The following is a 15,268-nucleotide window of genomic DNA, read 5'->3' as shown; positions in this document are numbered from 1 at the left end:
GATTTTATGAGGTGGAACGTCTTATGTACGTGTTGGATCACCTTGTGGGCCCCGCATCTGCCTAGTACCACTGTAAGCTTATGAGGGTACTAGTACCACTGGAATGCTCCCCCTAAAAGTAGCTCATCTGATACTTTTTTTTTTCCTAATTTGTAAGTGGTATGCGAGAATATATTTTTAGGTTTAGAAAGTTTTCTATACTTAATTTTGTAAATTGTGGCTTGCTAACCATCTTTTTGGGTTAAGCGAGGTCATCTTTCGTAAGTTCTTTATGGTGATCTTTTCTTACCTGGATACAGATATGTGTGTCGATGATGGGTATCATCCAAATTAAGAAATCTTGGGATATTAATACAGCAAATATCTGAATGGTGTTGAATGGGTTGCGTTTTGTAAGTTGGTTATAAATAAGAAATGTACTATCAATATCAACAAATTCTGAAATTAGTTCATCCATCAATATGACCCAGGGTGTGCTCCATCTATAGTGAGACCCCCAATTTGATGGGTTCAGTACATACGCTCCATATATATAGTGGAAGTGTGCATGCATAGTAATGTGATACCATGCTGATGTATCAGATAATAAAAGAGGTTTAAACACAAGGAGGTAAGATAACACATAATCCATCCTATCTTATCCTACACCACTCCCTCTCTCTTTGCTTCTTCTAAGCAACTTCCTTACTGTCACCTTTCATAAAAACTTCCTTGTTGTCTATTGGCCTATAAAATATGATTCCTACAAACAACCTATTTATAAATACCTTGTCATCCAGTTTTATCTTCATGGCTTTACGTTCGCATTCATCTCATCTATGAAGAGAAAAAATAAATAAATAAATAAGTAAACAATAGCTCCATAATTATGTTCCAAATCTGTCTATTGGCATATAAAATAGGATTCCTACATACAGCCTATTTAACTCTATATGGTGGATGAATTATCTTTCTATTCGTAAAATACCTTGTCATCCAGTTTTATCTTCATGGTTTTACGTTCGTGTTCATCTCAACTATGAGGGGAAAAAATAAGCTCCATAATTATTTTCCAAATATAATTCCACTAAATTTAAGGATTCAAGAAGTTAATAAAAGGCTTAAAATTTTTAGATAATATCCTAGAGCACGTATAGTATTCCAGTATCTCTGGTGGTGATTGATACTTATGAAATCTTGCAAGTATTTGTCAACACTTCATTTTTTCTCCTCTGAAAGTTTTTGTGCATAAATTTATGCTGCAAGATGATTGTTTTATCTACAGATTAATTTAATCCCTATATTGTCGATATTTCAGTTGTTCAAAGTCTATGCGATTTAGTGTTCTGTATATCTTAAAATTTGCAGGAATGATGGATTACAAGCCTTTGTGGAAAACTTTCTTAAGGATCATTTCCTGCCAGCGATGTTTGTAGATTATCGGAAATGCGTCCAGCAAGCTATATCAAGCAAGTTTCTCTTTCACAATCCCAAAGTATATGTAGATAATTGATACATGGAAGAAATTTGATGCTTTAATTATAGATCGAGGATCATGTTTGGTCATGATACTTTTAGCAGAAGTTCAAATGGAATTTGTATTGTAACTATAAAAATATTTCTAGTTGTCCCAAGTACACGCTAACGTAGTAGCTCAGTAATCCTGGCCTCTATTCAATTGACTTTATGACTTTGAGCCCAATATATACTTACATCAAAGTGTTTTCAAAATCGTTATTGCTGCGGAAATTGTAATAGGGATTGAATTACAATGAATCTCAAACCATATCATAAACTGTAAGTTTTTTTTTTTTTTTTTTTTTTCAGATTTTCTTAACATACCGAAAAAAGGGTGAAAAAATATGAATTAATAAGAAAATAAAAATATATCAATCATCCATTTCCCATCAATATGCACCAAGAAAAGTAATATATGTGGTGATATTGTCCATTGAGAACTTATATAGGTATATAGGTATACACATCATGATAGTGTTAAAGGATTCTTGTCTTTTCCTTTATGTTTTGTCTTTGAAGAAATTACCTTAAAAGAACAAACAAGAGTGCTTTAATAATTTTTCCTTTCTTGACTGTAGAATCATATTGGGAAAAGCGGCATTTGATTCTATTGACCAAAGAAGAAGATATTTTGATTTGTTTGTTTTGCGATTTTGAATATCAAAATCCCAAATCTCCTCTCTCTCTCTTTCTCAAAAGACAAAGATAACAATTTTTAAGAGGGGAGGTCCTTTACGCGTTTCAAAGCAAGAGGTGAAAAACAAGAAGGAATAATATACAAAAATGAAAAAAAGTAAAAAAAAAAAAAAAAAAACAAAAACGTAATTTGGACCCTGTTTATGCAGTTGACAACTATTGTGTGATTTGATAATCTTATGATCTAATACAATTTGATTACAATAAAGTTGGATTTATGATTTGAACCTATGATGCATATTGTGTGGAGTGCAATTCGAATAGTACAATTCGTATTGCAAAAGGCAAGATTGCATTCCTTTTAACCATCGCCAATGATTACTAGGAAATCCTGCTATAGATGTCACTTCATACCATGTGCTGCCATCTCTATTGAAGTGGCAAATTGTTCACCTTCAAAGAAAAAATACAGGCTGCTTACTCAATATGCACTTACATTTGTTACTGGTGCATCTTCTGTCTCAATTACCAAAACAGTTGTGCTGGGATGTGTTCTCTAAAAGCGTTGGTTAAGCAACAATGTTGCATGTCAAAATGACAACTCAAAATGCATGTCCAAAAGTTTTATGTAAGCCAAACTCGATAATGATATTGACAATAGCATTATATTGACTTGCTAGCCTCTATGGAAGCTTGCTAATCTCCAGTATATCCGCCTTACATGTTAGACATCTAGGACAACGGAACCATTGATACGGCAAATCCCCATGTAGACAAGCCATAGTCCCCACTCTTGGTGATTTGGCAATCTTTGCCATCCTATCGGGGAAATTGTCATACATTGATTGTGGAAAATTGCCCTTGTTAGATTGTTTTTCAAAATCTAATCCGATGACTATCTAGTCCAAGTGGTTTGAATTTTGAGCTGTAGGCCCTTCATGTGCTGGGTCACCAATCAATTGGTCCCATTCCTGGCCTTCTAAGTAGTCTTGTGTCAGCTTTGAATCACGCTTAAGATTTGTTAGTGCCATTTTTTAGCTGTTTATAATTGCATACATTTGAACAAATGCTTCCGTACTCTCACTTCCAAATCTGATGCCTCTTCATGCTTCATGCAACAATATATTTCCCTAGGCATGTCTTGTATGTAAGAAAGAGATGCTGGAGACGAGCGATCTTCCATGTCCTAAGAAGATCATGAGACTTCCTAAAAACTGTTCATTTTACCGAATAATTCTTTGATCAAAAAAAAAAAAAAAAAACAATTGGCTGAGCTGCACCAACAGCTCACTGAGCGTGATGCACAAAATGTGGCTCTCCTACAGCGATTCGTAACACACCACTTCCATAGTCTGCCCTTCACAAATGCTGCTTCCTCATCATTGGCTGCACCTCTGACTATGTGAAGCAATTGGTAGTCAACGAGTTCAATCTAGGGCACCATTTTCTCAGATCTGGAGCTGCAAATATTGTAGATTAATAACCAATGATGAAACCAATACTGTGGGAATGATTCCCAACAGCCTACTATTGATTTGGTCAATTAAGAAAACATGTCAGATCTTTGATCGCCCAGCTTGTGTGGTATTCTAGTTGCGTTACCATGTCACAGACACAGTACCTTTGCCCTTGTATAATGTGTAAACTGTAGGCATTGTGTGTTGAATTCTGTGTTTGGTTTCCACCATCCAAATACTAACTCCCTGAATTTATTCTCTCCAGGTCCAGCTGCTTTTAGGCCTCGGGCACATGCTGTTTCAACCTACAATCAATCAGTCGAGAAAGGTCGTCCTGTGTTACAAGGCCTGTTGGCTATTGATTTTTTGGCAAAGGAGGTAACCCGTAATGCTTCTTCAGGAATTAACTTTGTAATATATTGATAAATTTAGTAGGCAAGTCCGTTATTAAAGTAGGAATATTTGGAGTCATTCTTTCCTGTTAATTTTTCTTGATTATTTTGTGGTCTGCTTATTGATGATTTATTTTTTGACATTAGGTGCTCGGTTGGGCACAAGCAATGCCTAAATATGCTGGTGAACTGGTGGAGTATGTGCAAACTTTCCTTGAACGTGCCTATGAAAGATGCCGAACCTCATTTATGGAGGCATGATTTCTCCCTTGGCTAGTTTCTATTGTAGCACTCAGGCATAGTCTTTCTTCTTTAGTTTCTTACATATATCTGGTTATGTGTTTTCTCCAATTGTGGCATACCTATGAAAGATGTCGGATATCATATATGGAGGCATGCTAATATTTTGTATGTTACTTATTTCTGAATGCAGATAGATGTCGTTTCAATCCACTAATACACGGAAAAGTTCACATAATATTTGTTCAGTTTGGTGGCATGTCATGTTATAATATATAAAATTTTGAACTTCTACATCCCGTCGGAGTTACATTGTCATCATAATCTTTTACTAGTTACAAGAATTCATCTATTTTAATAAAAAATTAAAATTAAAATTTAAAATTTAAATGGTGGTAGTCACGAGAGTGATGACGACGACGACGACTGCGACAAGAGAATGACGACAACAAGAGAAGTGCATACTCGACGCTGGGGAGATTCATCCTCTGATGATTCCAGGAAGACTATTGCTGAAGGGTCAGATTCGAGAAATAGAGACTCGAAGACTGCTGTGTCGGGTGAAGAGGACTACGCAGGATTGAACGACAAGGAATGGCAGAAGGTCCGTCGCCGGAAGTCTACCTCCATGGCGTCGACGGCTAGAAAGCGAGCTACATTCCCAACCTTGTTTGTGAAAGGATTCCCGAAAGGCTGGTTCCCCCTCAATATCGAAAGGGCCTTTGGCCGTGCTGGTGCGGTCATGGATGTGGTCATGCCTAGTGACCAGAAGACAGGGGTTTACAGAGGTTTTGCTCTAGTTCGAATGTCCTCAGAGATGTCCTCTTCTTGTCCAAAGGGCTAGATTCGAGCCTAATCTCATCCCCTCTCAGAAACCTCAACCCACAAAGTTTTACCGTCTTAAGCCTGCCCCACACCCCCCCCCCCCCCCGGTTACCTACGCCTTCAACCTTCCTTGCCATGTCCGATCCTTTCTGCTCGAAGATGGGCGTTCCTATCTCTGTCGATTTGGTGCACTTTCGTAGGGCCAAGGAAGATCTTAAGGATTCGATGGTCATTATTTGTAAAGAAGGTGCATCTATGTCACATGTGAGGGACTGGATAACAGAAACTATAGGATTTCGTCCAGGGAATTATATCATTAAACCGCTGGGATACAATGAACTGTGGATTAAGGTCTGTCCTGGGATCAACTCGGAAATGCTGATGATGGCAGGTCATCTTCACTTGGTAGGGCCAGTGGCAAGAGTGTTGAGGTGGGATGATTTCTCCATTTTCGGCATGGAGAATGTGTGGATACAAGTTTGGGGAATCCCCCTTGAGCTATGGTTTGATGAATTTTTTATCTCCGTTGCCGCGTATCTTGGATCGTACCTAGAGTTGGTCGAGAAGACGAACCTCGGAGAGGAGATTGGAGTGATAAGAGTAAGAGTCAAAAGAAGGAAGGGCCTTCCTCCGCCATTGTCGGTGAAAGTGATCGTTGAGGATCGCAGCTTCGACTTTTCGGTGATCATGGAAGCGAAAGAAGATCCGGTCCCTCGGTGGGGCGATCTGTGGCGAATTAGAGGAGGACCCTCGTGAGCAGACAGTGAACCGTCACCCTTCTCCGGAGGTAGGTGCACAAACTCCATGCTCTAGCGGAGCACCGTCACGGGATCCTATCAGTATCCCTGCAGTCAGCAGACGAGACGTCCCCTCTCCTCTCTCCAGTGTGACACGTGGAGTAGTCCAGAAGCATCATTGGTCTCCTCCAGCTCCTTCGCCACCCCGTCATGATCTCAGAAGACTAACTCGGAGGGATCGATGCGTGGCGACCATGCTAAAACGATATGAATGAAGGACAAGACGCCTGCCGATTATCCGGGAGGCAATACAGAGCCCCAGTCTTTTAACCAGCATCGCCCGTCTTTTAACATGTCCTTCCACTGTCCCGCGCTAGGAGCCTTAAAGATCTAACTGTCTCTCCCATCGAGACATGCAATGAGGGACGCGTGGAATTCGTGGAGAGCTTGGTGGTTACTTCCTCCACAAGAAACATGCTTAGTGTGGAGCACGTGGACCATCCTGATCGGCACTTGTGTCCAGCTTCGGGACAGATGGCAGAGTCTCAAGTTTTTCCTCCCTCTTCGCGCCATACGTGTAGTAGATCCTATTTGAACCCGGACCCGATGGAAGGCTTTCTCCCAACCGTTCATCTCATCCTTCCGCCCCCATCAGCCTCTGGTCCCTTAGCCATCACCCCCTCCATCCCTCATACCTCTTCGCCTCTTCCCATGCCCAACCCCTGGTCCGACGATGCTGAGTCGATCGGCCATCTCCTGTTCGATTGTAGTCAATCTGATTTTTAATTGCGGCCCTCCTCGCCCAACTCCCCTTTCTGTTCATCTCCTCCTGTTGATGCTTTAGAGATGGGCCTGATTACTCTTTTTCAAGATAACGATTCCTCTTATATCCTTATGGTGGAACCTCTGCAAATGATTGCCGACTCTCAGACTGAGCCGCAACCATCCGATACGAACAGAGCTGACTTGCTAGCTAAAATCCAGAAGAAACGATGGATCAGAGAAGCCATCGGTAAGGTGGGGAGGTCCCTTGGTCTGTCTTTTGGGGACAGACTGGAGGATTACATTGCTTTATTCCAATGCATAGAAAACAGAGGCAGACCCATTGGGAAGTGCAGATCTCCAGTAAAACATTTAGTCAAGATCTTCGGTAGCAGTGAGTTGCAATGGTTAGAAGCATGCCCTGGTTTTATCTCGGCTTCTATGTCAAAATCAAGGCGACAGGGTAATCAGGGAAGTGTAGTGAGTTAATGAAGATCATTTCTTGGAACATCAGGGGGGTGGGCTCTAATCACAAAAGGAGCCTGATCAAAGTGTCCATAAGTAGAAAAAATTTGGATGTAGTGTGCTTTCAGGAAACGAAGGTCTCCCGTTTCAAGGATTATCTGCTAGCTTCCCTAGGGAAGGAGAAGGATGCTAAGTATTTAACGATGGATGCAGTGGGGAGTTCGGGCGGGATTCTCATCTCTTGGAGATTGTCCAAGTGGGATCTCATCTCTTCTACCACTGGCACTTTTTCGTTGACGATTATTCTCCAAGATAAGTCTTCTTCTGTTCAATGTTTGCTGTTTGTTATTTATGGGCCTAACAATGACTCTCTCAGGACTAAATTTTGGGATGAGCTCACTGTGGCGAGAGAGTCTTTCTCAGTGCCTTTGTGTGTGGTTGGTGACTTCAATGTCATGCGCTTTGCAGAGGATCATTCCAGAAGTAGAAGGCCCTCCCCCGCTATGTTGCGTTTCTCTGAATGGATTCAGCAGGAGCAGCTCATCGATTTACCGCTCCTGGGTGCTAGATTCACCTAGTCCAATGGTCGGGCAAATCCAATCCAATCCTGGCTTGATAGATTCCTTGTCTCTCCGAAGTGGATCGAGACCTTCCTGACAGTTAAGCAAATCGTCATGCCTCGCACCACCTCGGACCACTATCCTATTCTCTTAAGTGTGGAAGAAGACAATTGGGGCCCGAAACCTTTTAAGTTTAATTCTGCTTGGCTCCAGTCTGAGGGTCTTCGGCAGAAGATCATTGATTGGTGGTCGTCCTTCCAGGTGGAAGGATATGCTGGTCATCGATTGCTCTGTAGACTCAGACTTCTCAAGACTAGGCTCAAGGAATGGCATCAGGAGGAGTCTCAAAAGAGAGAGGCTGAAATCGAAGTCTTCCTATTAGATCTCCAGAGAATGGACGTGGAATCTGAATCTGTTCCGATGTCAAAAGAGATGTTGGTCAGGTGCATTTCTATAATTCAGGAGCTTTCAATCAAAGTGCAGGAAGAGGTATCTTCGTGGAGGATTAAATCCAGAGTCAAATGGATCGCTGAGGGGGACAAGAATACCAAGTTCTTCCATAATATGGCCAATATGCACTCTCGGTCTAAGGCCATCCTCAGCATAGTCGATAAGGGAAGCAGAGTTGAGGACAAAAAAGAGATTGCAGATCTCGCGATATCTCACTTCAAAGATCTCCTGTCGATTGACAATTGGGTTAGACCGAGATTAGATAACATTTCTTTCAATTGTTTGTAGGTTGCTGATGCTCATCAGTTGGAATCTCAATTCTCTGAAGAAGAGGTCAAGGCGGTAGTTGATGCGTTGGGTGGGGACAAGTCTCTAGGACTGGATGGCTTTCCGATTAGTTTCTATCAGACTTTCTGGCAAACTGTTCGGATCGATGTTCTTTCGTTTCTCCAGGAATTCCATGAAAGAGGTAGATTATCGAAGGGGCTTGGTGCAACCTTTATTTCGCTCATTCCTAAGGTGGTGGGTGCTGCTTCTTTTGCTGAATTCAGGCCCATTAGTCTAATCGGGAGCCCTTACAAAATCCTTGCGAAAGTTTTATCCTCCCGGCTTTCTAAAGTCATTGAGTTGCTCATCTCTAGTAATCGGAATTCATTCATTAAAGGCAGGCAGATCACTGATGAAGCTCTTATCGCTAATGAAGTTCTTCATTCCTGCCACAAGGCTAAGTCTGAAGGTGTTTTCTGCAAACTGGATGTTACCAAGGCTTATGACCATGCATAATGGGACTTTCTTCTGTATATGCCAGATCGAATGGGCTTTGGACTCAAATGGAGAAGGTGGATCGCTACATGTATTGGTTCGGCCCACTTCTCCGTTATCCTCAATGGCTCTACTTCAGGTTTTTTTTTCAAAAGCTTGAGAGGTCTGCGGCAAGGGGATCCCCTTTCCCCCTTTCTTTTCCTTATCATGGCCGAGGCGTAATCCCAAATGTTGAAGAGAGGGCAAGAGCAAGGTATTCTTCGAGGCATATCGGTGCCAGGTTTGGCGGATCCACTCACGCACATCCAATTTGTTGATGACACGCTCATTTTCTCAGAAGCTTCGGATGAAAAAATCGAATAACTTCTCATTTCTATCCGCTGTTTTGAAGTAGTTTCAGGTCTTAGGATCAACTTCAGCAAATCCAAACTGCTTGGAATAAATGTTCTCCAGCAGGCCTTATAGAGATTTGCTGATACTCTCGGGTGCCGCATTGAGTCTTTTCCAACATATTTTGTTGGGCTGCCCCTTTGCATTGGACCCCCGCCGAAACACATGTGGGACAGGGTCATCAGCAAATTTTATAAGTACTTAGCTTCCTGGAAATGCCGGTATTTGTCCCTTGGCGGGAGGCTGACTCTGATTAAAGCTGCTCTATCTAGTCTTCCCCTATACTTTATGTCGTTGTTCACTTGCCTAGGGCTGGTTATTAAGTGTATCGACAAAATTAGAAGGGACTTTTTGTGGTTTGGTAAGGAAAATCAGAGGAAGTTCCATTTGCTTGAATGGAAAGAAGTGTGTAACGTGTTCAGAGAGGGAGGTGCTAACGTCAAGAATCTGAAGCTCATGAATTCAGTGTTGTTGGGGAAATGGACCTGGAGATTTGCCTCGGAAAATGATGCGTTGTGGATTTCCATAGTTAAGGGTAAATATGGGGTGTCCCAGGGAGGTTGGTGGCCTAAACAGTCTTCCTATTATAAGGCCTCCCACATCTGGAGGGGCATTCTCAAAGCGAAAGATCCTGTGAGTACCAATTGCAGCTATGTGTTGGGAAATGGTGCTTCCATTAGGTTCTGGGAAGATATTTGGTGTGGGGAAAAACCTCTCAAGTCTTTATTCCCTCAAATATACAGGCTTGCTCCTAATAGAAATATATTCATCAACAGGTGTTGCTTTTCCACACCCGATCACTCTGTTTGGGACATTAGATGTACTAGAAATCTAAATCAAAGTGAAACTGACGAATATATGGACCTCCAGAACTGTATTTCCGAATTAAAGATCATCAGTTCTCAGCCTGATGGCATTGTGTGGCCAATTGAGAAAACGGCTTCCTTCTCTGTCAAATCTTTCTACGCAGCAATTTACCCAGCGGCGCAGTCCCGGAGCAACGTCACCTCTTTCATTTGCAAGTATCAGGCCCCTCCTAAAGTACATTTGTTTCGGGTGGTTGGCGAGCCGAAATAGAATCCTCACTATAGATAATTTAACATTTGTTTATGTTGTATGCGCCAGGCAGAATCTGTAAATCATTTAGTGGTTCACTGCCCTTTCATCTCTTCTATTCTTGCCGACTTCTGTCAGCAATTTTCGGTCAGTTGGTGCGCTCCAGAATCTGCGGTGAAGATGCTGTCTGATTGGAATGGGTTTAAGCTTGGAAGAATCAATTCGATCATCTGGCGTATGGCTATCCTTGCCATCTAGTGGGTTGTCTGGGAAGAAAGGAACGAAAGGTGCTTCAACGATCGGTTGTCCTCAGTTAAGGCTGTGGGGTCTAAGGCTAAAAAGTTGGTGATTGAATGGGCTGTAAATGTTAAGGCTTTAAAGAGGGTCGATCTTTCTTTTCTCGGTGGTTAGGAGCTCTCTGCTATCTCAGCAGTTCGCTTCTTTGCTGTTTTTTTTTTTTTTTTTTCTTTCTCTTTTTGTATGTTTTCCTCTTTTTTCAATAAATTTGCAGTTATCTCTAAAAAAATAAAAATAAAATAAAACAAGAATTCATCTGTTTGCTAAGTATATGTTTGAGTAGGTCCTGCGGAAATGGACATAAGTTTCTTTGTGAGTAGCATATAGGAATATGGTTTTGAAATTCATAATAAACTGAATTAAATGAATGATAACATTTCTTTTGATTTGTTAGGAAATCAAGATAATTTAAAGAAAACTACTAAAATGATTGGGAAGTGTAAATATTTGGCCAAATAATCCATATTCTGTCATACCATTGCACACACGCACGCACGCACACATGCACACACATTCTGGATCCTCGTATTATTATTATTATTATTTTTTTTTTCCAATTTTCCAGTGTTTTGTGGAATTTTCTTTTCAGCCAAAAAAAATTCATCCTATACAGCCTGTATCGTATCAGCCAGCAGTCTGGCCAATACAGGGACTGATACCGATATTCAAAACCTTGCCAATGCATTAAGAGGGCGATATCCAGGATTATGGTTCAGTTATTTTCCAAATGATGGTCCTTCTGAACTGTCTGAGCATCCTTCCTCGGCAGCTCGGTGTGGATCAGCAGTGTGCTTGGACGGTAGAACTAGTCATCAGGGTGCATCAGTACAGATATGTTCGGAAGAGCAATTGCAAAAAAATAACCAGGCATTCCAAGCTATAATAAATTTGGGAAAGTCGATAGACACAATCTTTGGAAATAACATGAAAAATGAGTATTCGATTGTCAAATTCGTGGAAGATAGAGTGGCAAAGACAATTGAATGTGGGGTCAAGAGTCTACAGTAGAAAATTCAAAGGAAAGCGAGAATTTAATAGCTTCAGATTTTTTGTCAATTATGAAAAACAATTTGTAGGACCACAAGTGGGGAGTATACGCTCAGGCATGGACTATGATGGAGAAAGGAATAGTGGGAGGGAATTGGACGGTGCCCAATTGAGAAGATCCTCACTTGGAACTACTGGGGACTGGCAGAGATAAAGGAAATCTCTAATGTAGAGACGGTGCAGATCATGGCCTTCCAAGAGACAGCTTCAAGCAACAAACATTCCTCTTCTTCAATTTGTTTGGGGCAGCCGTGAATCTGAATGTTTTGTGCTACATGAATCCTTTGCCACCATCCACTCTATCTAGGGCCATAACTTCAGCTAGACCATAGGTCATTGTCTTTTCTTACCATACCTGAATCCAGATTCTTGGTCAGCTACATGAATCCTTTTCCGCCAAGGGCCATAACTTCTGTTAGAACATAGGTCATCTAGTGTTTTCGTACTACCTGAATCCACATTCTTTTCAGCCTTCTCCTTGCCTTTTTAAAGTCTTCAACTTGTACCAATTCTGGCGTTTTCTGTTATCCTCATGTGCCACTCAAACTGAAAGAGATTTTATCGGATATCTATAAGACCAGCCATGCTTTATGGGAAAGAATGTTTGGACAGTTAATGAATATCATCTTCATAGGATGAGTGTAGCTGAAATGAGGATGTTGATGGATGAGTGGCAAGATGAGGAAGGATAGAATTAGAAATGAATGCATTAGAGGGAACTTCGGAGCAACACCTATAGGTAATAACTAATGGAAAGTATACTTCAATGGTTCAGTCATGTGCAATCATCCTATGAACGTGTTGTTCCATAACTGCGCAACATTTTGTTACATAAAGCATAGCTGGTCTTATAGCTGTCCTATAAAATTTCTCTTTCAGTTTGAGTGGTACACGATGATCACATAAAACTCCAAAGGCACATCTGCATTTCTTCCACCCTACTTGAATTCCATGGGCAACAACCTTCTCAATCTTTCCACTCTCATGAATTATCGACCTAAGATATCAGAAGTGGTCATTTGGGAAACTGCTTGGTAAGCGATCTTAACTAAATCCTCGTCCCCACTCCTATTGTTAGTTTGTTACTAAAATTGCACTCCATATACTTTATTTTAGTTCGACTAATTTTACATTCTTTAGATTTTAAAGCACCACTCCACAATTCTAGCTTTGTTATTATGCTCTCCCTTGTTGTCTTGTCAATCAAAACTATACAATCTGCAGACAAGGTACACCATTGGATTTTTCCTTGCAAATGCCTCATCAACTCATCCAAAACCAACCCAAAAAGGTATGGGCTCAATACTGACCCTAGTGCAAGTGTATAATAATTGGGAACTTACTTGTCTCTCTACTAGTGGTCCTCAAATTCACTACTGCTCCCTCATAAATATCATTAATCATGTCAATGTCCTCTTCAAACTCCTTCCTTTCCCAATGCCCACTTGATTAATTCTCTTGAGACCCTATCATAAGATTTCTCCAAGTCAATAAAGACCATGTGGACGTCTTTCTTCCTCTCCCCATATTTTTCCATCAATTGTCTAAGTAGGAAAATAGCTTCAGTTGCAGACCTCCCTGTCATGACAGCAAACTGATTTTCTAATACATTCGTCTCATGCCTTAGTCTTTATTCAATGACTCTTTCCAAAAGTTTCATTGTATGGCTCACAAGTTTAATCCCATGATAGTTAGTGCAGCTCTGTATGTCTCTTTTGTTCTTATAAATAAGTACTACGGTATTTTTCCTCCATTAGTCGGCATTTTCCTCAATCTTATAATCTTGTAGAACAACTTTTTCAACTCAAATAACCTAGTAACTCCAGTACACTTCCAAACTCTATTGGTATCCTATCTGGTTCAAGGGTCTTTCCTATTTTCATCTCTCTCAAAGCTTCTTTTACTTAGATATCTTAATCCTACCCAAGTATCATGGACTCTTGTTTCTATTCTCTATTTCAACTTCTTGTATTTTTTCCCTCGCTTTCGCGAGTCCTTAATAAAAATTTTTGTTGCCTCTCAAAAAATAAAAAAATAAAAATTTTTATGGACTCCAATGTCATTTGAGTTAATTTGTTTATGGTTCTATCCCTATGCTCTTAAAGTGATTGTTATTTAAAGAGTTCTAAAAATAGCTTCTCCACCTTTCATTGGGTTCATTGCCCTCGACAAATACTCTCTTCTTATCTCTCTTAATGCATTTAACGTGATCTAGGTCCCTACTCTTCTTCTCTCTCATTTTGGCGCAAGTTTGAAGACATTTTCTCATCTTCTCTTATCCCCAATCTGTTGTAAAAATCATCATAAGCCTTGAGTTTGCCCTTACTAGTTTCTTAGCCACCTTTTTGGTATTTCTATATTGCTCAAAAATTTCATTGTTTCTAGTCCATTGCCAATCTTTAAAACATGAATGTTTCTTGTTAATGGCTTTTTGTGCATCGTCATTCCTCCACCGAGTTTCCTTATATGATTGGCTTTTCCCTCTAGATACTCCTAAAATATCTTTTGCTACCTTCCTAACGCACTCGGCCTTCTCATTCCACAACATTTACATCTTCCTCAGCATTCCACTTTTCTTCTTTCATCAATTATTTATGAATGACAGTGTTTTCTCTTCTTTTAAATTCCAATACCTAGTTTTTGAACACCTATTAATTTTATTCCCTTTCTTCCATCTCTCAATGGAAATATCAATAACCGTTATCCTATGTTGTGTAATTAAACTCTCCTAGTATAACCCTGCAGTCCATCATATTGATTCTGTTTTTGAAAGTAGAAATAATCTAGTTGGCTTGTATGTTATTCGCTTTTGAAAGTTATTAAAATTCTCTCTTTTTAAAGATGTGTTTGCTAGGGCTAGATTGTATGCCATAGTGAAATCAAGGATAGCTTCCCCCATCTCATTTCTCCAAAACCATATCCTCCATGTACCCTCTTGTATCATCTACTTTCTTTTCCTACATGACTATTTAAGTCTTCTCCTTCAAATATCCTCTTAGCATAGAATTTCTCACATTAGTCCATCCATATCATTCCAGAGTTGTCTCTTGATCCTATCCTCTAACCCTACCTATAGAGCATATGCACTAATAATATTGATCATCTTCTCTTCTAACACTAGTTCTATTAATAAAATCATATCAATTACTCTCCTAACATCTACAAATTTTTCTCCCCATTAAATCATTATATACCATTATTCCACCCCATTTCTTATTATCCTATCCTACATGCCGAAGTTTACCTCCATTAATTTTTCTTATTTTGGCTCCTTTCCACTTGGTCTCCTAAACACAAGCTATGTTAACTTTCCTTCATTTCATCGTATCTACTAACTTCATACTCTTACCTATTAATGTTCTTATATTCCATGTGGCAAGATGAATCCTATTTTCTTTGACTTGCTTCTTTACCTGCATGCATCAAGAATGGTGCAAGAGCCCTTGCTTATTTCTTATAGTGATTGGGCATTGTTGGGGCACATTGCTTCTGGGGTACGCCTTAGCCAAACCTTGCCCATTTCTCACTCTACCAAGGTTTCGATGCAGTGCTTCGCTTACAGAGAATGCCCTAGCATGAGTTTGGAATGTCATAATATTCGGATTCATGTTTGAAGTTATGGTATGAGTTTGATATCGGCTGCCAACTTGACATAAACCTCCTTCATTCGGGCTTGGGTTTGGCAATGAGAGCAT

The 15,268-nt window shown here is 40.3% G+C and overlaps 1 protein-coding gene across 1 annotated transcript in view; it reads left to right on the top strand.

Annotated features, from left to right (window-relative positions):
* The window catches only part of LOC131221042 (exocyst complex component SEC8), a 96,071-nt gene that overhangs the window by 46,690 nt on the left and 34,113 nt on the right, over positions 1-15,268 (top strand). The window contains exons 15-17 of the mRNA XM_058216125.1: positions 1,348-1,448; positions 3,856-3,968; positions 4,130-4,237. Of these exons, the coding sequence (XP_058072108.1) occupies positions 1,348-1,448; positions 3,856-3,968; positions 4,130-4,237 (322 nt within the window). The remainder of the gene's footprint in view (positions 1-1,347; positions 1,449-3,855; positions 3,969-4,129; positions 4,238-15,268) is intronic.

Source organism: Magnolia sinica, chromosome 12 (assembly GCF_029962835.1).
Source record: "Magnolia sinica isolate HGM2019 chromosome 12, MsV1, whole genome shotgun sequence".
Lineage (NCBI taxonomy): Eukaryota > Viridiplantae > Streptophyta > Magnoliopsida > Magnoliales > Magnoliaceae > Magnolia > Magnolia sinica.
Note: the sequence above shows the minus strand (reverse complement) of the source record. Positions and strands in the feature narration are given on the sequence as shown.